Source organism: Anomalospiza imberbis, chromosome 2, assembly GCF_031753505.1.
Source record: "Anomalospiza imberbis isolate Cuckoo-Finch-1a 21T00152 chromosome 2, ASM3175350v1, whole genome shotgun sequence".
Taxonomy (NCBI): Eukaryota; Metazoa; Chordata; class Aves; order Passeriformes; family Viduidae; genus Anomalospiza; species Anomalospiza imberbis.
The window spans coordinates 3,068,726-3,091,829 of NC_089682.1; the positions used below are offsets into that span (position 1 = coordinate 3,068,726).

A 23,104-nucleotide genomic window follows, 5' to 3' on the forward strand; every position below is an offset into this window, starting at 1 on the left:
TACGGCTTGAAAATCCATTGTTAATTAACAGCATTCAATTCTTAATTGTCTTCGTACCAATTCAGTTGAAATCATTGACACAAAATACATTGTTAAACTGCTTAATCAATCATTGTAGAAAAATAGAGGTGTTTGATAGGGACATTCTAGTACAAAGTTTATGTGAAGCTTCCCTGTTGAAAGCTTTGGAGGCTTCTATATTTTTTTTTTTAAAGCTTATGTTACAAAAAATGAGATTTCATAAACTTTACAGTCCGTACTACATGGATACCAAAGACAAGAAAATGCGGGGAGGGGGAGAGAGAGAAAGAGACAAAACACACACAATCTTAAGCTGTAAGTGCCCTATTCACAAAAATAAAGCTTACACATGCGCATGCCCCAGTGGCGGAAAGTCTCTTTTTCCGTGCTGAAGGACACAAAAAAAAGGTTTCATCAGGGCCCTGAGCTGCAACACAAATTTTCTCAACCTGCAGCAACGACTTCTAGAGTGGCCCAGTGAATTCTGAGAACCAAAAGCAGGTTTATCCTCGGAGGGAAAGCTTTGCTTTCAGCTCACGCACCTTTGGGTGGGATGGACACGCGCAGGCGGCTCCGTGGCCCCAACGCTTCCAGAGGGACTGTGGAGCCACTTTTCCCTAAAAACCCTCAGCAGCCCTGGTGGGGAGCCGTGGGGGTGGTGATGGATGGGCTGGAGCACGGGGGCAGGAGGACGAGCTTGTGGCCAATGCTGTCTGCCAGAAGTGTCCCAACCTTCACTGAGCGGCCAGAATCATCCACCCAAAATCCTCATCCTGCACCATTCCCTGCATCCTGGGAAAGCCTTTTAGGGGAAAATGGTCAGTGCTGAAACAAAAAACCACTCTTCCCATCCAGCCTGATCTGCCCTGGTGTGTGACCTTTCCCTTCCCTTCCCCAGGCCCTGCTGTGCCCTCCTCACCTGGAGCCCCCCCCCAGATCAGCCACCCTCTCTGAAAATTAGCAAGGGGCAGTTGTACCAGCAAAAAAGAAAATTTAAACAGAAGGAAAAGAGGTGTGAATTTAATGCCAAAGCTATATCACAGTGCAAATTTTCCACTTGCCCACCAAGTTTCTCCTGAGGTTTATTTTTATTTTTTTTCTCTTTTATTTAAACGTAAATTTTTCTGTACAAAAAAAAAAAAAAAAAAAAAAGCTTCGGATTCTCTTCAGTGTTTTCTTTCTTCCTGGAGTAGGCAGGCATGAAAAAAAAAGAAAACCAAAATTAAGGCTGAAGCTTCTCCTCCTTTGCTGGCAGAAATGCTGTTCTTGGTGGGGCTGAGCTCCCCCACTCCCCCACTGCCGTGGAAGTGATGTGAGTTCTGTCTGCCCCGTGGATGGAATGTCCAGGGTTTTCCAGGGATTTGCAACAACCAGGGAGCTACCTAAGGTCGAGAAACTCACTGAGGAATGGCTCCCCTGAGCGTGGGTGGCAGGATCCCTGTGTTCTCCTGGGAATCCAGGTGGAAGGACACCCCCAGGGATGTTGTGCCCCCCGCGCCTCAGCACCAGCAAATGGCAAATTTCATGGATTCCGTCCCCACACGAAATCCAGCTGTTTCTTTCCCAGCTGAAGTAGCTAAAATCTACTGGCTGAGGTGCAACATTCATTTTTCAATGGCTTGTGTGTGGGGTTTCTTTTGTGTGTAGCAAACTACTCCACTGAAATCCCTTGGGAGAAGATTCCCTGGATATTGCACATTAAGGATAACCCCTCCACATGACACATGCTCGTTTTATGAAGAGTGTGCAGGGAATTCTGGTTAGCCATGAGTTTGCCACAGCCTCAATTATTCGGTCGGACTGCCCCCCAAAAAGAGTAACCAGGAAGGGTTTTGCCTTATTTGTAAACATTTTCACAGTATGTCAGGAGTACAATTCTCTACCCTGCCCTCTCCCAGACTTATGGCTTTTTAGAGTGAGTGAAACGATCTGTTTGGCCAACAGTGAGGTACTCTAAATAGCTGCCAGTCTGGTACACTGAAGAAAATGTTATGTACTAGAAGAGTCATAGAGGGGAGGGGGAAAAAAAACAGAATTAAAATAAAATTTTACACTGCAAATATTTGAAGAGAAATGCCTACTCGACGGGTAGTTAGTTTTTGCATCCCAATATTTCTAGAGCTCTGTTTCTAAACCTACATTAATTACACAGCTGTGTACATTATTTAGAAGTTCTTTACTACAGTACTTTTGTACATGCGGCGTTTATTACTAAATGTAGAGAGAAATAGTTACATAAGGCATATGTACAGGGTCGTGTGGGATTGCAGGTCCCTCTGCTCACCTTCCTCTTAAAGCTGCAAGGCCCATTCCACTGTCACCCAGTCTGTGAAACTGTCCTGAAATACATAAACACTCAGTCAAGGCCCATTGCTTTGATGGGCATTAATTAGTCTTTCCTTTAGAATCCCTTGCATAAATTTCCTTTGCGTTCAGGGATTGGTTTTTGTGTTGTTGATGTGGAAAAACCTGGAGGTCTGCACTGGAGAGGGGCCATCAGTCACTGCCAGGGGGAGATTCCACCATCCCTGATGGGTATTGCAGCTTTAACCCACGCCTTGGCTTAGTCTGGGAATCTCTTGGGTTGAAGTTGGGAATTCTCATCTAAAGTGTTTATTTTCCGTGAGTTACCAATAGCAGGAAGAGAAAAAAATTAAAGGCGTGTCGCAGAAAGAAACAGGGAGCAGAGAGGGAGGAGATAAAGGAGGTGGCGTGGCCTTTATTTCTCCTCTGGTTCTACACTTTGGACTCATTCTCCAAGTTGGCCACGTCTCCGTTTCTTTCATTTTGGTCTTCTTGGTTCTTTTCCTCCTCCTCCGTTTCCAGCTCGGCGTGTTGGTCCAGCTTGCTGGAAACAGACCAGGTCAGGGGCAGTTCTGCTCGGCTGGCCATCTCTGCCAGCTCTTTGGCACTGTAAACGGGGGTGTTGGTCTCGTAGGTTTCGTGAAAACTGTTGTAGTCAACCTCATAAAAGCCGTCCTCCAGCGTGAGGACGGGGGTGAAGCGATAGCCCCAGAGGATCTCACTGGTGATGTAGGAGCTGCGAGCCTGGCAGGTCATCCCTGCAACAACAGAAAAGGAATAAGTGCTGTAATCAGGACCCACGGCTCCCCCAAGTCTTTAATTTATTTTTTTCTGTCTGTAAGAAGGACAGAATGAGGTTGGACATCACACGAGGTGGAGCTCACAAAGCGGTTTTAGGCAGCATACACTGACGCCCTTTCCTCCTGTGCATGTGCTGAATAAGAAGGGCTCAGTCTGCCAGCGAAGATTTTAATAATAATTTATTAAACACTGCTCTTCTGCCTGTGTTTCACCAACTCACCTGCTGTGGGTCTCAGGTGGTGTGGGGCATTGTGCCATCCTCTGTCCCCTGGCTGTCACAAACCGACTGCCACGCTCAGCACGTGCCCAGGGTAACAGGAATTGTCACCAAAGCTTCCCTCTGCTGGAGCCCACCTGATCCCATGATCCAAGGGTTCCCTTGATGCCTCAGGCTTGAGCTTTCCTATGTTTCACATTCTGTGCTGCTTTAGTATGTGGGTCTGGGCTTTGTATTATGGGATGGTGAGCTCTCTGCACAGAGCAGGGACACAAAACAATTCCTTCTCCAGCTGGGGACCAAGGACAAATGATCCAAATCTCAGCCCAAGAGCACAAACAACGTGGGCTGGAGAGAGGAAAACAAGCAGGATGGGACTGCATGGGCTAAAGCTGGAATGGGACAATGGACTCCAATGTGCCAATGGAGCAGAGCTGATCCCAGTGAGAGCCCCCGGGAGCGCTCGTGCATTTTGGGACCATTTGGGTTCATCTTGGGTGCAGCCCTGGCTGGGCTCTGGTGCTGCCCAAGGTGGATCCATGGAGGAGATCCTTTCCATAAATCCCTGCTTTATTCTTTAGCTCTGCCCAGCCTCTGCTCTAGCTCAGCCTTCCCAAGGCATCACCCTTGGTTCCCCTAAAGGTGGGAGTCACCTTCTAGTTACCCTGATTCTGGCAGCTTGGGCTGGTGGGCAATGCATAAATATCAATAAAACTCCTGAAGGATGTTGGGATAGTATCTGGTGGGGAATTGGGATAACGGGTTAATTTCTTCGTTACCTTCTCTTCACAGTTTTGCTGAACCTCACCCTACAGTGCAAAAAAAGACTGTGCTTTGTCCAGGGGCACAAAGAGACATGCTTATCCAAGCTCAGGTCACATCCCAGAGTGTCCTCTGGGTGAAGAAATCCCTGGCAATGGCAGGGACCTGTGACTTGGATCCTGCTCCAACCCAGACCCACAGCTCGGGGAAACACTGCAATAAAATATGGATGCTCAGGAGTGGAAAGGAAAAACCCAGCTGCCCAGGAAATATGGCAAACCCAACTGCCCAGGCAAAAATATCAGGAGAAGTGAATTTAAGTGGCCAAAAGTGATGCCAGCTTTGATTATTGCACATTATTAGCATTGTATTACCAAGCTGAACAGTATATATGGAATATTTAGTAAATAAAATTGTTTAAGCCCTGGACAAGCCTGCCACACGTCAGTTATTTAGGAGGCAATAATAAACAGTTAAAAATAATAAATCTAGAGAGCACAAATGGCAGACTGTAGAAATGCCCTTTGTCTCTGGGCACTGGTGGCATCAGGGAAAGTCACATGGAAGGTCCTGTGAAGAGCCAGCATTGGGAGTTTAATGTCCCAAATATTTTTCAGGGCTGTGATTACTGTTCCAGGTAATTCTCATTCTTTAAAGCTGCCACTCCCAGGGTCTCATTTCTTCCTTCTGATTGCTGAAAACTGCTGTTCCTCTGCACTTCTCACTTGTAATATCACCTTTAGGAAGATATTTACCAGCTGTCACCACACTGTGACATTGCTCCAGTGTTTCCTTGCCCTTCCTACAGCACCTTGGACCCCATGGAGTGATGATTTCCAGAGGAAAAAAGTGGGAAAGATGCTGCTCCGGACCTCCCTGCTGCAGCCAGGCAGGAAAACCACCTCAGCTCTCTTTCTTTAGGCCTGACACAAATATTGAAGCCTTCATTTGTCCCTTCATTCTTCCAGGACGAGTTTGCATTTCAATTCTCAAGCAAATGCACACGTGGAAATACAAAGATCTTCTCATCTTCCTGCTCTTTCACAGGTGGGAAGGGTGGGAGGAACCAAGCCCTGTGACAAAACCACCTCTTGTGACATTTTCCATGTGATTTTGAGTTCTAAAGGATGTTTTGTTTCCCTCAAAATAACAGAGAGAGAGGAGTGTGGCAGCTCACAGGGCACTGTAAATAACAACTCCATGGAGCTCCAGGCTGGGCAGAGGGGCTGGAAAGCTGGAAAAGGCCCTGGGGGTGCTGGTGACAGGGGCTGGACACGAGCCCAGGGGTGCTCAGGGGGGCAAGAGGCCGCTGGCAGCTGGGCTGGATGAGGAATTGTGTGTCCAGCAGGAGCAGGGCAGGGATTGTCCCTCTGGGTTGGCTCTGAGAGGCCCCTCGAGGGCTGTGTCCAGTTCTGGTCCTGCAGGAGAGACCTGGAGGGGCTGGAGCGTGTCCAGGGCAGGGAATGGAGCTGGGAAGGGGCTGGAGAATTCCTGAGGGAGCTGGGAAGGGGCTGAGCCTGGAGAAAAGGAGGCTCAGGGGGGACCTTGTGGCTCTGCACAGCTCCTGCCAGGAGGGGACAGCCGGGGGGTCGGGCTGTGCTGCCAGGGAACAGGGACAGGAGGAGAGGGAACGGCCTCAGGCTGGGCCAGGGCAGGCTCAGCTTGGACAGCAGCAGGAATTTCCCCATGGAAAGGCTGCTCAGGCCTTGGCAGGGGCTGCCCAGGGAGGTGCTGGAATCACCACACCTGGAAATACCAAAAATCTGTGTGGATGTGGCACCTGAGGACAGTGTTCAGTGCTGAACATGGGGGTGGTGCTGGTTGATGGTTGGGCTCGATGATCCGAAAGTTCTTTTCCAACCTAAATGATTTCATATTTCTCTCATTCCCTGATCTGAGCAGAGAGCCCTGGATGGGTTTCCCCAAAGGAAGGTGCCATTCCAGAGTCATCTGTTCCTAATCCCTGTACTGCTGAAATTCAACTTGGGGGTGAGTTGGAAATTTGGAATTTTGATTACAAGGAAAGCAAGTACTCAGAGATCCTGCTGCTTTGGTTAGGAAAAGTTGTTCTGCCTGGTGGGAAAGAGGAGGGACAATTTTCTGCAGAAATCAAGAAAATTAATTGGACTATGTGAAAGTTATAGCTCATTAAAAACAAACCCTCCTCTGAAATGTTGCTCTCCATTTTTAATTTAGGCTTCCATTCAGCAATGATTTAATTCTCATTCCCTTTCCACATCTGGATGAAACACTTTCAGTGCTAGAATGGAAGTTTGGATTTCCAAGTCAGTGAAACTAAAATATGGGGATTGGGTGAAGGAGACTTTTAATTTTAGGCAGCCGAGCTACCTTGTTTTTTTTTTTTGTTGTTTTATTAGTTTTTAATATCACTAAAAATTTGTATTGGTTTGCTTTTAAATGTGACCAAAAATGTCTTTGCTTCTACAAGAAATTGAAGATTTCATGATAGCTTAGACAACAAAATGTAGTGTCTGTCACTTGTCCCATCCCACTTTGGGATGGGAGCCATGAAAAATAAAATGCTCTAAAACAATCAGGGGGAAGAGGTTGCTTCAGAACCAAGGTATCAAACCCATGTTTGGGCTGAAATACAGTGATTTTCCAGCCCTGCTGTTTCCACACAGTGACAGCTTCATTCAGCTTTTGTTTTACTCAAGACAGGCCTTTTTTATTACAAAACTTTTTTTTTTTTTTTTCTCAAATTCCATTTCTGGGATTAAAAAAAGGGCTCTCAGTGAAATGAGGAGCCAAGAATTATGGCCCACGACTGGCTGCACCTCTCTGACAGTCACTGCGATTTCAAGGTTCAGCAATTTGCTGCTGGCACTTGGCAGGACCAGGCAGAATTCCTGCTGCACTAAATTATTTGGGATATCCCACAAGAATGGCTGTTCTCAATCATTCCGTGGGAATTCTGCTTCACAGTTCAGCCTGGAGTAAGACTCAGCAGCAAATTGTGCATGGAGCACAGGGGTGTCCCCATTTTTGGGCTGAGTGGGGTTTCACTCATGTGCAGGAGAACAAAATTTGGTCTGGGGTCTCCATTTGGGAGCTGAGGCTTCCACATGCCTGTGATGTTCCTGTTGAATTCTTTTCACTCTCTCTGTATCCACAGCAGCCTTTGCTGAGGTATCCCTGCAGAGGTTTTGATCTACTTTGTCCAAAGGTTCGTTTGGATAATGAGAACCTGTCTCAGGTTGAAAGGTGTAGCTGGGGTCGAGTTCTGTTCCCATCTGTCAGAGGTGGGGCAGTTCTCTGCCGTTCACTGGGCAGTTCTTTCTTTATCTCTCCCACAGCCAATCCTCCCTCCAGGAGATCTCTTCTGTTCATGGCCATTAATTATTAATTATCTTCTGTTCATGGCCAGTGAGTGTCCCTGCATGGCTGAGAAAATTCCATCATCCCATGGGGAGATGCTCCACCCAGGGGAGGAGCCAAGCATTCCTACCTGGATACAATCTGATCTTGGGAACACCACAGCAGCCTTTGCCCACTGCATTCCCAGAGGAGCAGCTTTCTTCTCCACTGCATTCCCAGAGGAAGCCCAGGCCCATCCCCACCAGCCCTGGAGCTTCAGAGGAAAACTCCAGCCTTGTGCAGGATCCCTGCTCCAGCAGAAGCACAGCTGGCACTGCAGGAGGGCTGAGCCACCATGGAATGAGACTGCTGCCACCACCCTGACCCACAGGGGTCAGGGCCTGATCTGACTCTGGCAGTGGTTGTTTTGTTGTTGTTCTTGGGGTTTTTTTGTACTATTGCATTTGTATTTTTAATTTTCCTAGTAAAGAATTGTTATTCCTACTCCCATATCTTTGCCTGAGAGCCCCTTAATTTCAAAATCATAATAATTCAGAGGGAGGGGTTTGCATTTTCCATTTCAGGGGAGGCTCCTGCCTTCCTCAGCAGACACCTGGCTTTTCAAACCAAGACGGAACCTTTTAAAACAAAAACTAAACCTGAAAGAATCCCTTGAGATAAATTCCTGCAGCCTCTGTGTGCTCGTGATGGAGCTGTGGCACTCAAGAAGCAGCAGAGGCCCTGACCTGTGGCCTTAGAGCTGAGTTTTGCACCTTGTCTGGGGCAGGGGGGAGAAGATGGGATAATTCTGCTTCATCGCTGTGACCAAAGAATCCCAGATTGGTTTGGGTTGGAAGGGACATCAAAGATCTTCCAGTTCCAACCTCTGCTATGGGTGGGGGTCTTCTCTTAGATCAGGGTGCTCCAAACCCCGTTCAACTTGGCCTTGGACACTCCTGGCATCCGGGGACAGCCACAGCTGCTCTGGGAATTCTATTCTAGGGCCTCCTCACCCTGCCAGGGAACAGCTCCGAATTCCCGATACCCCATCCATCCCTGCCCTCTGGCAGTGGGAGCCATTGCCTGTGTCCCGTCCCTCCAGGCTGGTGTCCAAAGTCCCTCTGCAGAGAAGTCCCTCTCCAGTGACACCAATATTGAGGGGATTGGATGGACCTGTACCTTTTCTGTAGCTCCAGGAAACCCAGGTGGATTTCCAGGCTTCTCCCTAGGACCCAGCAGCGAGGCAGGGCCGTGCTCTCTGCCCCGCTGACCTTTTGCACTCCAATATATTTGGTGAAGGATTTGTCACTTGGATATTTTTGGGTGCGCAGGAGAAGAAGAAAGCAGTGTGGGCTATTAAAAACAAGCCAAAGGCTCGGAGTCAGGACCCCCTGCTTGATCCCTCTCTTCTCCTGCAGACCCTGTGTAGGCTTTGGCAAATTCCCCAGCTTTGCTGGCTCTGTTTCACTGCTGTGCCACCAGGAACATGCTGAGATGGAAAAGCAGGAGATGTGCTGGCAGTAGATTCTCTTCCTTCTTCCTCCTCGAGAATTTTTTTTGCTGTCAATTTTGTACTAAACGACTCTCCCCGGTGTGAAAATGATTGCCTCAAGGAAAAATAAAAAAAAAAAAAAAAGGGAGAAATTTGGAATAAAATTTCCAGAGTGCCACCAAGTTGGTATCAGGAACATTCCATGGGAGTTAATTGGTCCTCTTTAATCAAGCTAAGAAGAAGGAAGCAAAACGTCGTGTTGAACCCTGAATTCTCTGCAGTATTTTAAAGCTGGAAGCAGAAAATCATAGAATTTAGGTACAGCTGACAGTAAAGCTATGGTAGTTTCAGTTTATTTGAGTAAACACCCCACAGATATATATATGTCTCATTCAGAGGCAGCAAAGGGGAATTCCCAGGGGTTCTGATAACTTGGTTCAGAGCACACCTGGAAATTGGTTGTTTATCTCACCCTGAGAAATGTCAAAATGTCCTGAAAGAAGTCAAAACTGCACAGGTGCCTGGAAGCCTTTGAAATATTTAAAATTTCTTTGCTTCAGCATGTCTGGTGTGAAACCCTTGAGTTGTGGGGCTGTGAGCTGAATGGGAGTGGAAGGGAGTGAGGACAGATGTTTTTCATTCTTGTTAGAATATAGGGAGTTAACTTTTGCTGGGTTTTGTTTGTTTTCTTTTTCCTTTTACAGTGTTAAAACTGGTGTGGGTTTTTCCCCTGCAAACGATATGTGCAATTTGATCTTTCTATTTTCACCTCTCTTACTCAGGAGAAGACCACTATATTTGAGATTTTATTTGCTGACACCATCTGTGAATGCTGCTCGGGGGTCTCTGTGGTAGCTGAGGAGGGAGCAGGGACCAGCTCGATCCAGAAAATCCAAATTGCCATGGAGTGAGTGGGCTGGAGCAGCTGCTCTGACCACCCCACCCCGTCAGAAAATCACAGCTCTGCTGGAGAACACGCAGATTATCAGCTCCCATTTGCACAGAGATGAATAAGCAAAGGAAATTGAAGCCATAATTTCAAGTCAGTTGAACTTTCTGACGCTCTGAATTCTATTTCTTGCTAAAACAAATAACAGGCATTTAAAAAAAAAGCGAAGTTTATATTAAGTTAAATTCTAAACAAAATCTAACTTGAATGGGCCAAAGCATTCTGGTTTCATTCTGACTTCTTCAAATGTGATATATTGTGTAATGCAACACCTAAATAAGAAAAAAATGGGCATGCTTTAGTCTTTTACCAACTGTTAAAATGCATTTTTTCCCCCAGCAGGATATTTCAATGCCAGTGAAATTATATTTTCCAGTGGAAAAATGCAGAATTAGAAATGCTTGATTTACTTGGTTACTGTTTCTCCTATCAGGAATTAAATGCTGGGTAATTTGTGTCTAATTTCTTGCTTTCTGACAAGTGGTACCTGCTGAGGCAGGAGAGTTTGTCTGATCCAGCCTCAAATGTGCTGCCACTTTTAGCAAACTGTACCAACATATTCCCAATAAACTGCTTGTAAAGAGATGGTAGTTTTACCAAAAGAATGGCAATTTTACCATAAATTTACAATTCAGCCAATATTTCACCTCATTTTAGCCTCATACTCAGGCTGTGCCCAGCAAATCCTGATGTGTCTGGATTTTGATGTTGTTTTTCAGTTGATCTTTTCCCAATGGCTGATGATTACATTTTTCTGTCACCTAAATCCGGGAAACTTACTAATCCAATAATGTCTGACCAGAGGGAGAGAAGCTGGTTCCAGAACTGGCACATGGAGCCATTGCAAACTGGGAACTCGGTTCAGAGGAGCTGGAATATGAAATGCCAGGATTTTGTGCCCTGCTCTCTGTTGGGCTCTTGGGATACATTTATGGATCCAGAGCTTCCCCAGATCTCAGATCAGCACCACACAAGAGCTTTATTTTTCCTACTGGGTGCCCGCCACGGGGGGTCGAAGGGAATTATGGTTAAAAGAAGCTGCAGCTCCATTTTCCAAAGCGCTGAGTGAGGAGAAGAGTGGTCCTGACCTTCTAAAAACACACTGCTACTCACCCAAGGGCTTTCTCCCCAATCCTGCAGGTGTGATGTTCTCCCCTGCCATGGTTCACAGGCATCCTGTTCCACAATTCCATGAAAATACCCAGGAAGAGGCAGCAAGGCTCTGATTCCTGCTGCTGCCTGCCTGGAGAAGGGTCCTATGGGGTTTTTCACTGAGCAGCAGGAGCTAAGCCACCAGAGTGAGGGGCTGAGAGGATCCTGGGTGGATCTGGATGGAGCTGAGAGGATCCTGTGTGGATGTGGATGGAGCTGAGAAGACCCTGGATGGATCTGCATGGAGCTAAGAGGAACCTGGGTGGATCTGCTTGGAGCTGAGAGGATCCTGGGTGGATCTGCGTGGAGCTGAGAGGATCCTGGGTGGATCTGCGTGGAGCTGAGAGGATCCTGGGTGGATCTGCGTGGAGCTGAGAGGATCCTGGGTGGATCTGCATGGAGCTGAGAGGACCCTGGGTGGATCTGCATGGAGCTGAGAAGATCTTGGGTGGATGTGGAGGGAGCTAAGAGGATCCTGGGTGGATCTGGATGGAGCTGAGAAGATCTTGGATGGATCAGAAGCAGGTTCCTCTCTCTCCACTCCTTGCTGGGGAGGCAGAAGATGGGGATTGGGCACATATAAAATACAAGTAGGAAGTGAAGAATAGAAAATGCCCGACCCAGAAATGTGCATTTGCATCCCAGAAAGGCAAATGTGACCTGGGATGCATCCACAGCAGGGTGGGCAGCAGGAAAGGGATTGGGATTGTGCCCCTGTGCCCTGCTCAGGTGAGAGCCAACCTGCAGAGCTGCCCCAGCCCTGTCCCAGCCCAGGGAGGAGCTGGAGCTGCTGCAGAGAGCCCAGAGGAGGCTCCAGGATGAGCAGAGGGATGGAGCAGCTCTGCTGGGAGGAAAGGCTGGCACAGCTGGCATTGTTCACCTGCCCAGGAGAAGCTTTGGGCTGAGCTCAGTGTGGCCTTGCAGGGCCTGGAGGAGCCCCAGGAAACCTGGAGAGAGACAATTTCCAGGGCATGCAGGGACAGGACACAGGGAATGGCTCCCACTGCCAGAGGGCAGGGCTGGGTGGGAGATTGGGAATTGGGAATTGTTCCCTGGCAGGGTGGGCAGGGGCTGGGATGGAATTCCCAGAGCAGCTGGGGCTGCCCCTGGATCCCTGGCAGTGCCCCAGGCCAGGTTGGACACTGGGGCTTGGAGCAGCCTGGGACAGTGGGAGGTGTCCCTGCCATGGCAGGGGTGGCACTGGGTGGGATTCGAGGTCCTTTCCAACCCAAACCATTCTGGGATTCTGAGATTCTGTGAAATACATTTGGCTTTAAAAAAGGATTGAGCATTTTTTGTGCAGGAGCTCTTCCAAGATGGCATCCTTCAAGGAACATGCCTGGCGAGCCAATCTTTAGTGGAAAAATAAACACAGCCCTCAACATCTGCACCTCTGCTGGGGCACAGGAACTCAGCCCCCAGTGCAATGGGACTGACACCAAAGCAGGGCACTCCTCCATTCCTACTCATGGGAATTAATGCCAAGGGATAGCTGGGAGAAAAACCCCCTTTCCTTGGACTGGTGTTTTCTGCAAAAGAAGCATTTTCTGTGACCCTTTGTACCTGCTGCACACTTGTTCTGTCACAGCTGAGGGATAAACATTTCATTAAAATAGAAGTGTGATCTATTCCACCACTTCTTCCACACCTAATTCCAGTCTGCATGTTTGGATGGCTTTTGTTCCTCTCCTTAAAATGCTGAACATCCAAGGTTTGCTCCGTGCTGAACTTTCCCGACTTGGAGCTTTTTATAAAAATGTCACATTTTCCCGTGGAAATGCTTGAAATTAAAGACAAAACAGTGTGAACACGCAGCTTGGCATGCTGTAAAATCCAGGAAATAAGGCAAGATCGGGAGCTTTTTGACAGCAAAATCTGTGAATCACCCACCAAACATTCTGGGGGTTGTTTTGAGGTTTGTGGCTGAAGCCTGGCTGTTGTGAGAGCAGAGGGGGAGATGAAAGAGAGCTCAGGGTAAAGCACTTGTTCCTGCCAGGCAGATGCTGGTGAGAAGTGATGCTTGGAAATGCAGCAGAAGCAAAGGTTCCAAAATCACTGGAATTTTTTTGGGAAGCAACAGCCCAGTTCAGTGGGGTCGCCCGGGTGGTTTCATAACGCTGCATCCTTTTGGGTGGGCTGGGAACAGCCACACGTGGGTGGGTGGAACTTGATTTTAGAAGAGAAAACTTCAAGAAATCAGCTTTTCTAAAGATATCCCGTGTTCAGAGATTATATTTTTGTCTTCTGCTTCACCTGTAAGAGTAGCAAGAGGACTGAGGGAGAGGAGCTCCATGGTTTGCAGGAGAAAGCTCTAAATCCCAGGCTCTGGGAGGAGGAGGAATATCTGGGCTGGGTTTGTTACTATTCTAAGTGATGGGCTTGGGTAGTAGATCTTATCCTCTTTAATTTTCTTAGTGGGAGAGAATTTAAGCAACCTAACATTTGTTCATGTCATTATTTAATGTGATTGATCAAGCCCTTTGTAAAAATCTCTTTAAGGGAAACCATTAAACACGTTAAGCTCCGAGTTCATCTGACACAACAGCGGTCTTTAATTAAAATTTAAATGAGTGTTTATTGATATCTTGATCACCACAAAAGACTCAGCCAATGCCAGGCTCCCTGCAGCTCTGATTTTTGATGAACTTTTGCAGGCCTTCTTGCAGTTCTGCACAGAAAATCATCTGTGCTGTAAAATCCTCCCACTGAGTGGCAAGTGGGATTTGATTTTTATTCTGAGTTGTTTTTTTTTTTTCTCTGTTCATGGGATAAGACTTATTAAGTTGATGCTTTCAGGTTAATAATATTTGGCTATCTGACAACATGAGCAGCATATTTTTGAGATGCAGGAGGGAGCAGAAAGTGGCTGCCTGGGGGAATGAGATGCAAAATCTTTCACTTCTGAAATGCTATTTAATATTCGAGTTATGTCAGATCTTGTATCCATATTTATCTGCTTGGCATCCTGTCCAATAGTAGAGGCTATTAATACAAACCTGCTGGTAGATCAATGACCATTTTGGAAAAAATAATATTCACTTGGTGTTCATTGACTGTGGTTGTATTGGAGGTGGTGGGGAAGAAGCTGATTGGGATCTTTAATTACTGCCCTCATTTAGCAACGGGTCCAATAAAGGAGAAGAGCAGCAATAGGGTTGGGATTTTAGGAAAGCTTCAGTTCTACTCTCCTGATGTTTCTATTATGGAAAAAAAAAAATAGGAACAACACACTTCAAGCTCTGGGCTTTTCAGTCTGGCACTTTCCTCGATGCCTGAATTCATTGAAAGTAGGGGTAGAAGGGACCAAAAAACAGCAAAAAGCCAGCAAAAAGCTATTTTTTCCCCCTATTTCTTCATATTTGAACTGATAACATTTAAACTAATTGTTTCTGGAGGAGTGCAGACAAATCAATCTGTGTGTCAGATTTTCCTCAAACAGTCCAAATTGGTGATGGAGCAGAGAAATTCTAAGTTTCTTTGACACCTGCACCTCACTTGTGGAAGCAACAAAGAGTCATTAGGACTTTTTAATTTTTCTTAGTTTAACAATAATTATCTCAGATTAAAAATTTGAGGAAAAAATTGTTGGTTTTAGTAAGGAAAAAATAAAGAACTTGAGAAGAGTGTGTGGGGAAAGGGAAACAAGGTGGGGGTGCTCACATTCAAACTGCAGAATTCCTAGAGGAGAGGTGCTTAACATGATGGAAAAGAGTCTGGAATTAAATGAGGGGGCTTTCAAAGCAGGAAAAACTTTGCATAGAAGCCTCCATAATGTCAGCTCTCCCGAGTAATCAATGAGTTCGTGTTCAGCCCTGGGTTTTGTGCTCAGCAATGCACACAAACTCGAGTTTTGGAGGGGGGTGATGGTCTCAGGGTGTTGTGGTGCTGGATGAAAAGCTGCTGGGAGCCCAGGGCTGTCCCTGTTCTGCACAGTCCCAGCTTCCCTGCTGGGTTCGTTCCATCCTCAGCATCAGTCATGAGGTGGCACTCTTCTCCCAGCAGAGATGCCTTGGGAGGGAGAGTGTGTCTAAGGAAAAAAAAAAAAAAAAAAAGGAAAAAAAAAAAAAAGAAAAAAAAAAGAAAAGCAGCAGCAATGCCCGGAAAATATTAAAATATTGTCGAGGGATTATTACAAAAGTTGCTTTGGGAATGTCTGGGCAGGGAGGATGTCCTGTGGTTGTGGCAGGGATGGATTATTTGAAGGATGTACCTTGCTGAACTCTCTCTGAGCTACAGGATGGTGCTTTCCCTGATTTCCTCCTGGTTCCCACATGGCTTTGAGGCAGTCGTGCCACAGCTGCAGCCCGTACTCTCCTGCATGACAAGCACAGTGCCACAGCCTCTCTCCTGCAGCTTTTATTGCTGCTGCCAGAGCACTGCTGCTTTGGAAGCCTTCCTTGATCCAGACATTGCACAAGGAGCATTTGGCTAAACTGGACCTGCCTCACTCCCAGGTGTCCTGCCTCACCAAAATCAAGGCTCCCAGGCTCAGAGGTAAACAGGGAAAAAACTAAACCTAGGCATTTCTGCCTAAAACCATCTGTCTCTAACGTTTCATGTGAGTGTTTAATGAGAAATTTTTAAATTTCCTGATTCTAGCCCCAGTCAGCAGCAGTTCCAACCAGCAGCATCTTCCAAGGAAGGACCTTGGGACGCTTGAGCACATCCAGAGGAGGCAACGAGGCTGGAGAGGGGCTGGGAGCACAAACCCTGTGAGGAACCACTGAGGGAGCTGGGGGTGTCCAGCCTGGAGAAAAGGAGACTCAGGGGTGACCTCAGCGCTCTCCAGAGCTCCTGAAAGGTGGCTGTGGCCAGCTGGGGCTGGGCTCTTTCTCCAGGCAGCACTGACAGAGCCAGAGCACACAGCCTCGAGCTGCACCAAGGGAAATACAGGCTGGAGATCAGGAAAAGGTTTTCACAGAAAGGGTGATAAAGTTCTGGAGTGGCTGCCCGGGGAGGTGGTGCAGTCACCATCCCTGGGTGTGTTTAACAAAGCCTGGATGTGGCACTGGGTGCCAGGGTGGAGTTGAGGTGCTGGGGCTGGGTTGGACTCAATGATCGTGGAGGTCTCTTCCAACCCAGTGATTCTAGGATTCTGTGATTCTGTGAATGAGGATTTTGCTGTTCCACACTGCAGACCTGACTGAGATCTTCACAGTTTTACATCTCCATGGGATCCTTGCTAAATCCCAAGCAACCTAACAGATGTCTGCTTGTGGGGCAGCATCCCCTGGCTCCTGCTGGGTTCCTGAGGTCTGTTTAACCTCCAGAGTGGGAAACAGAAATAAAATTTGGTGTGGTCTCTTTGAAAACTTCCCAAGTCCTTAGACAGGACAAGGGGAATGGCTTCAAACTGACAGAACGTAGGGTTAGATGGGATATCAGGGAGAAATCCTTCCCAGGGAGGGTGAGGAGGAGCTGGGATGGAATTCCCAGAGCAGCTGGGGCTGCCCCTGGATCCCTGGCAGTGCCCAAGGCCAGGTTGGACACTGGGGCTGGAGCAGCCTAGGACAGTGGGAGGTGTCCCTGCCATGGCAGGGGTGGCACTGGATGGGCTTTGAGGTTCCTCCAACCCAATCCAATTTGGGATTCCACGATTCTCTCCTTCATGCTTGCAGTGGATCAGGTTTGGGTACTGGGGGAGCTCAGGGATGGGTTTATTCCCTCTGGTACTTCCTGCAGTGTCAGTCACAACGTCTGGGAGGACCTATGGGACAGGATGGACACAAGGCAGGTGATAAAAGGGATGTGAGTCTGGGAGATGTTCAAAAAGACATCGGGGTAATGCTGAATCCAACCAGCTCTGAGCCCTTCTCCCACTACGACAAATTTTTCCCTGGGTGCCAAATTAAACACCCAGCCACTGCCTTTATTTTGTACTCCAAGAAGAGGGGTTTATTTTAACCAGAGAGACAAAAGGAGCAAATATTGTGCACAAGGCCCTTTACCTAAAACTGGGAGGTGCTCTGGGACAGGTGACAGATCAATAGGGCCACCTTGGCTTCTCCTCAAAGCACAGCTGGACATCTGGGCCCTGAGGTGAGGACGTGCTCAATCACCCACCAAGGCTGAACTCCTGCCTGGCTAAGCTGAGCTCAGCTTCTCACAGCTGTCTCAAAGAATGAAGACTGTTTTTTCACCTTAATCACACATTTCTAAAGAGAAAAGGGAGACAGACCAGCAATTGCTTATTCCCAGCAGGAATGTGAGTACTGGAAGTTAATTGGAAATATAACAGCCCCATCCCAACCTAAATCCTGACATTCCACATGGCACATGCTGGGCCCCGCTTCCACGGAGCATTAACTGCAACTCAGTACAACAGAGATCATTTGTTTCTTGTGTTTCCTATCAATTTTCCAATTACATTTTATTCCAGTTCTGCTGGAAGTGCAGGTCAGTGGAAACACAACAATACAAGCACTTTGTAAAGTGAAAGTACTTCTTTGTGTAGAAAGTACTTTGCCTGTAAGTTTGGGGATCCAGCAGCCCAGCAGGGAATGAATTACTGAAGCTCAGAAAGAACAGGACCAGCAATGTTTGGTTCTTATTTCCCATGGCCTTTTATCTGGAGGTGTCCGAGGTAGGGATATTTTTGTTTTGTTTTGTTTTGGTTTTTTTTCTTTTCCAGTGGGGAAGTTGAGGAAGGGAACAGCAAACTTGCCCCAAGGACTCATGGAAGGTGTGCAGCAAAGAAAGGCTGTGGTGAGGATTTGAACATCCTGATGGTCAGCTGGAATTTTGGCCAGCTGGATTTTTATTGGCCTTTGGTGGAATCAGGAGGATTTTTTGGCCTGGAGCACTGATTTGGATTTCATGGAGAACTACAGTTTTGGAACAACCTTTTTTTTTTTTTTTTTTTTTTTTTTCCTGGTCCTGCTATTTCAACACAAGTTTTGGCTCAGTTCTGGGGTCTCGGCAGATCTCAGCATCTTTCCCAAGACATTTACTCTCCCCTGCTTTAAGCAGGGCAGGGTATGGGTGGCAAAAGTGGATGCGTTGTTTTGGGAACAGAAGGAACAGTCACGGAACACTGAAGTGTTTTCCTGGAGCTTCATCAGCCTTTTCCTGTTCTCTGTGCAGTGGAGCTCTCTCCTTCTTTTAATCACAATTGAAAATTCCCTGCTCCCAGAGTAATGGAGCCTTTGCCTGGGGGAGCTGGGGGCACACGGGGCTGTGGCACGTGCACACACACGGGGACACCGAGGGCAGCCTCCCCTGGGCCCAAAATTACCAAATCCTTGATGTGGGAGCCTTGGAAATCCTCAGTCCCTTCAAATGCTTAGTGAGATCTGTTGATTATCATCAAAGGAAAATTCCTTGTGTCACAAGAAGGGAGGAGAAGAGAATTTAACTGGCAGCAGGGAGAAGACAATTAATAGGCTTCAGAGCGGCACTGGGAGGGTTAAGAAGTTGTTACAAGAAAATATTTGGGAATTCATTAATAGGTCGGGTTATGTGGATGCCCCATCCCTGGAAGTGTCCAAGGCCAGGTTGGATGGAGCTCTGGGATAGTGGAAGGTGTCCCTGCCCATGGAAGAGGCTGGAACAAAATGATTTTTGAGGCCCCTTCCAAGCCAAACCATTCTGGGATTCCATGATTATAAGCACACGGTGAAACTGAGCAAGAAATCACCACCAAATATTGTGGTGGTGATTAAACGGGATTAAATCAGCCAACCCAATGAGTGAACCTCTGTTGCACCACCACAGTCCAGAAGTGTCTGGGGTTTTGTATTTTTGGTGAAGTCTAATGGCATTTCCTCACTTCCTCTCCCCACTCACAAAAGCATTTGTAGTGCTGAAAGCTTCACTCGATTTCTAATCTGGGAAGATGCTGTGGCAAAGCTTATAATTCTTTTCCTGCAGTTTAGCAGGGTAGTGTTACAAAATTTGGCCACAAGAAACTCCTGTAATAAATGACAGCTCTTTCAGCCTCTTGGCAGTGTAAGGCCCAGCCATCAGTCTTGTAAATGTTCCCATAACCATTGAAAAGTTGAAATAATTTGGAACTGTGGCTTAACACATTATTAATCACAGAGCAAAGGGTTTGCTCCCGTCTCACCAGGAATATTTAATGTAACCTCCTGTGATTCTCTCAGATGGCAGCACAGGGATAAAAACCCAGCTAAACAGGGGCTGCCCCTGTGACTGGACACAGAATTCAAGGCCAGCATTTCTGGGAGCATTCCTCAAAATTCAGTCAGGTATGAAAGCTTTCACTTAATAAATCCCCTTGGGAACGTGGACAGGTTGTCTGTGCGCCCATGGGGGTGTTTGTGGCTGTCACTGAAAGGGGAGGTGACATCGTTCACTGTCCTGACGGAGAATGAGAAACTGAGCCAGCCCAGAGGAGGCTCCAGGATGAGCAGAGGGATGGAGCAGCTCTGCTGGCAGGAAAGGCTGGCACAGCTGGCATTGTTCACCTGCACAGGAGAAGCTTTGGGCTGAGCTCAGTGTGGCCTTGCAGGGCCTGGAGGAGCCCCAGGAAACCTGGAGAGAGACAATTTCCAGGGAATGCAGGGACAGGACCCAGGGAATGGCTCCCACTGCCAGAGGGCAGGGCTGGATGGGAGATTGGGAATTGGGAATTGTTCCCTGGCAGGGTGGGCAGGGGCTGGGATGGAATTCCCAGAGCAGCTGGGGCTGCCCCTGGATCCCTGGCAGTGCCCCAGGCCAGGTTGGACACTGGGGCTGGAGCAGCCTGGGACAGTGGGAGGTGTCCCTGCCATGGCAGGGGTGGCACTGGGTGGATTTGAGGTCCCTTCCAACCCAAACCATCCTGTGGCTCTGTGAGCTGTGTTCCCACACAGTCTGGACTGGGATTCCCTTGGAAACAGGTTCCTTGTGGTCAGTGCTTTTTGGGCCCACCAGTGATTCCATTGTCCAGGCTTCCAGCCAGCCAAAGGGACCAAAGTTGCCAACCAGGCAAAGACCCAAGCCAAGCTTCACAAAAGCCCAAATTATCTTCTTGCTGCACTACTTGGCTTTCAGAAGGGAATGGATTAATTCTGGATGAGGACAGGTAGCAGAGCTCTCTGAGGGAATGGAATCTCTCTTCAGGATCCCATTTAGGATCTTTGGGGAATTTCTCCAGTTTTTCATGTGGCTGACTAATCACATGGATGTTTCTGAATGCAAACGTGTCAGAGCGACAACAGAAAGAACATTTCAAAGGAAACAACCCCAAGATGGGGATGCCATGCCTGGTGTTATTCACCTCTGGAAGGTTTAATTCACCTCACAAATAATGTGGCAACAATCCCACAACTTTCCACTACATACTGTGCCATCTCCAAGCCAAAGCAGCCTGGCCTGCTGCTGTTGTGTGGTACCTTGAACTAAATTGCTGTGATCAATTCATTCCAAAGAGGGAGCACAGTCAGAGCCCTGACACTGCAAAACTCCGGGATAATGCTGGAGCTTGTTGCTAACAGGAGGAAGATGGAGATTAAGACGACAACCGCAGGAGAAAATCCACTTTGCAGCCTTTTTTTACCCTGCTCATCTGTAGGAGAGAGAGCTACAAGCACAGCTGATGAGGTGTGATGCTTTAGAGGAGGAGAGTTTGGATTTGCAAGGAGCTTTGAATGTCTTGTTTTCCCACCAGCGCTGCCATCTCCCTTGATAAGCTCATTTCAGAAGTTAATGGCCCAGATCCTTCCCTGTGCTAATGATGCATTGTGCTGCTTCAGAGGGGTAAAACAGCACCAAAGCAGTCTGCTCCTGCTCCTGGAGCTCTCCCCCTGTCCCAGGAAATGGGGATCAGCCAGAAGGGATCATCCAAAAGCCCAGAGTCTGAGCAAATCCTTCTGGGGAAGGAGTGGGGTGAGAGGTGCCACCACCCCCTCTGATTCTGAGGGCAAAAATGATTTTACTGATGGAACAAATATTCCCAGGACTGGAAGAGCATTGAAAGAGTCCAAGTTTGGCATCACCACCACTCCTCCACCCAAAGCAGGTCCCTGTGCTTTGGACTGCACGCTCAGAAGGAGGCGTGAAAAACAGAGAGGGATAAATTCCCTGCTGCTAATTCCCTCAGCTGTGCTGACTAAACAGACAATTCCCTCTTTTTTTTTTGGTGTCAGCACGTGGCTGTGGTCGGAGCTGAGCAGGGCACCAGCTGCTCTGGGCTGTGAGGCGGAGGAGGGTGACCCAGCAGGGCACTGCCACATCAACTTCAACTGGACAATTTTCATTTTAATTTCAATCTGCTGCTCTAAGTCAGACCCCACTGGAAGAGGGACTGTGAGAGCCCAAATGCTGCTCTCTCTTTGGCTCACCCTTGTCATGAGGATACAAACCAAGCTGACCACAGCAGCTAAATCAGGAGCAGCAGTGAATGGACGATCAGGCTGGGCACTGGCACACACACAGCAAAAACCTCCTGCAGCTGAATTCGGCCACCACCCAGATTCCAGACAAGCACTCTGCTCTCCAGAGTCACACTGGATGTTTTCCACACAAGAGCTTAAGGTTGTTGTTGCTGTTTTTCTACTGAAGAAAGAATTTCATGGGAATTAGTCCAGAATTAAAGATTTTGGGCAGGTCTCAAGAGCAGCTGGTGGTTCCCCTGCATTTCAGGTGAATCAACTGACTTTGGGCCCTTCTTCATCTCCCACTCAAAACAACACAGGCCACAAATCCACAGGTCTAATCCATGCTGAATGCCAAACACCTCACCTGCCATTCCATCTCTAGAGAGGATTTAAACCTGTGCTTGTTTTCAGGGTGATCATTCTGTGGGACCCAAATAACTGTGGATTGTTTCCATCCTGGGGAAAGGTGGTCAAAATGGAACCTTTTCTGTTTGTACAGAGGCGAGACTGAGGAATAAACTCCTATGGCAACTGAAACTCAACAGTTGCCATCAGAAGTGCCAGATATTTCAACCTTCTCTTTTAAATACAAACACAAAACAGAGTGGATCAAATTTAAAAGAAACAATAGCCATCACAGCTAGCATACAATTCTGCTGATGAAGGGAAGGGATGGACCACTTCTGATATTAAAATACTTTATTTCCTTTTCCTTTTTGTCTGTTCTTTTCTCTTTCCTCATCAAAGGATGACAGAATGTCAGACTGACACACCATCAGGTGTAATCCTGAGCTGAGTGAAGGCTGTAATTTGATTAAGGGGTTTGACAGGTTTTGAAACAATGAATGAACAAACCTGGAGGATTTATTTCATTACAAGTGTAGGCGCTGCATAATGCAGTTTTCATAAACCTTTCCTGCTGTAGCAGCTGGAACATCCCTCCACCTCCCCATCCTGCTGAATTCAGAGGGACTGAACAGGACTTGTGAAAGGGCAGCTAATGAGGTGAAAATTCAGGGAGGTGGATTCAGCAAATGAAGCCCTGAAGTGATCTGACAGCTGCTGAGAAAGCTGTGTGGAAAAGGAGCTGAAACTCTCCCAAAACACTGAATTGCTTTGAGATTAATTCCTCATCTCTCAGCTCGGATCAGTGGCACAAAATGAATAAACCCCTGTCCCTTGACAAAGCCTGTGCTGGCACAGGGGGCTGCTGCAAAAACTTGTTGAAAGTCAGTAAAGTTGATTAAAGCACACCACGTTTCAGCACAGACACAGAGCTCGAGGTGAACAGCTGTAGGTCAGCACTGAAGGGATTTTTTCCAATTAAAGTATTAAAATTTCCTTCTTCTGTGTCCAATATGAGGGGCTTAGCAGCTGGGTGGGAATCAGTCAGTGGATTAGACCTAATTACTCTTGGCTGTAACAAATCAGGGCTCTGGGTGGCAGATAAGGAGATGGGATGGCCTTGTGGAGCCTCCAGGGGGACGTTTGGTTCATCCACTGCCTTCAGTATTTTGGCTAGAAGACTTTGAACACATGAATACCCAAGTATTTTTCCATTCATCCAGCACCAGGAAGGACTGGTCCCTAGCTGGTTTTTCTTTGTTTTTTCCCTGATGGAAATTCAGGTTTGGATCACTGCGCTCACTATGGAACCTACGGAACTTTTGAGATGCTTTGCAGACAGACAAAACATCGTGATAAATACAGGTGTCTCTTGGCCCCAGAGAGAAGGGAGGCTCAGTCCTCTGGTAGAAGTGAAGGAAGCT

At 47.5% G+C, this 23,104-nt stretch overlaps 1 protein-coding gene across 2 annotated transcripts in view; it reads right to left on the minus strand.

The window, feature by feature from the left end:
* Window positions 1–23,104, minus strand: part of KCNJ6 (potassium inwardly rectifying channel subfamily J member 6) — a 164,155-nt gene continuing 141,051 nt past the window's right edge. For both annotated transcript variants that reach the window (XM_068179530.1, XM_068179531.1), the window contains one exon: window positions 1–3,083. In XM_068179530.1, the coding sequence (XP_068035631.1) occupies window positions 2,758–3,083 (326 nt within the window). In that variant the 3' untranslated portion in view covers window positions 1–2,757. The remainder of the gene's footprint in view (window positions 3,084–23,104) is intronic.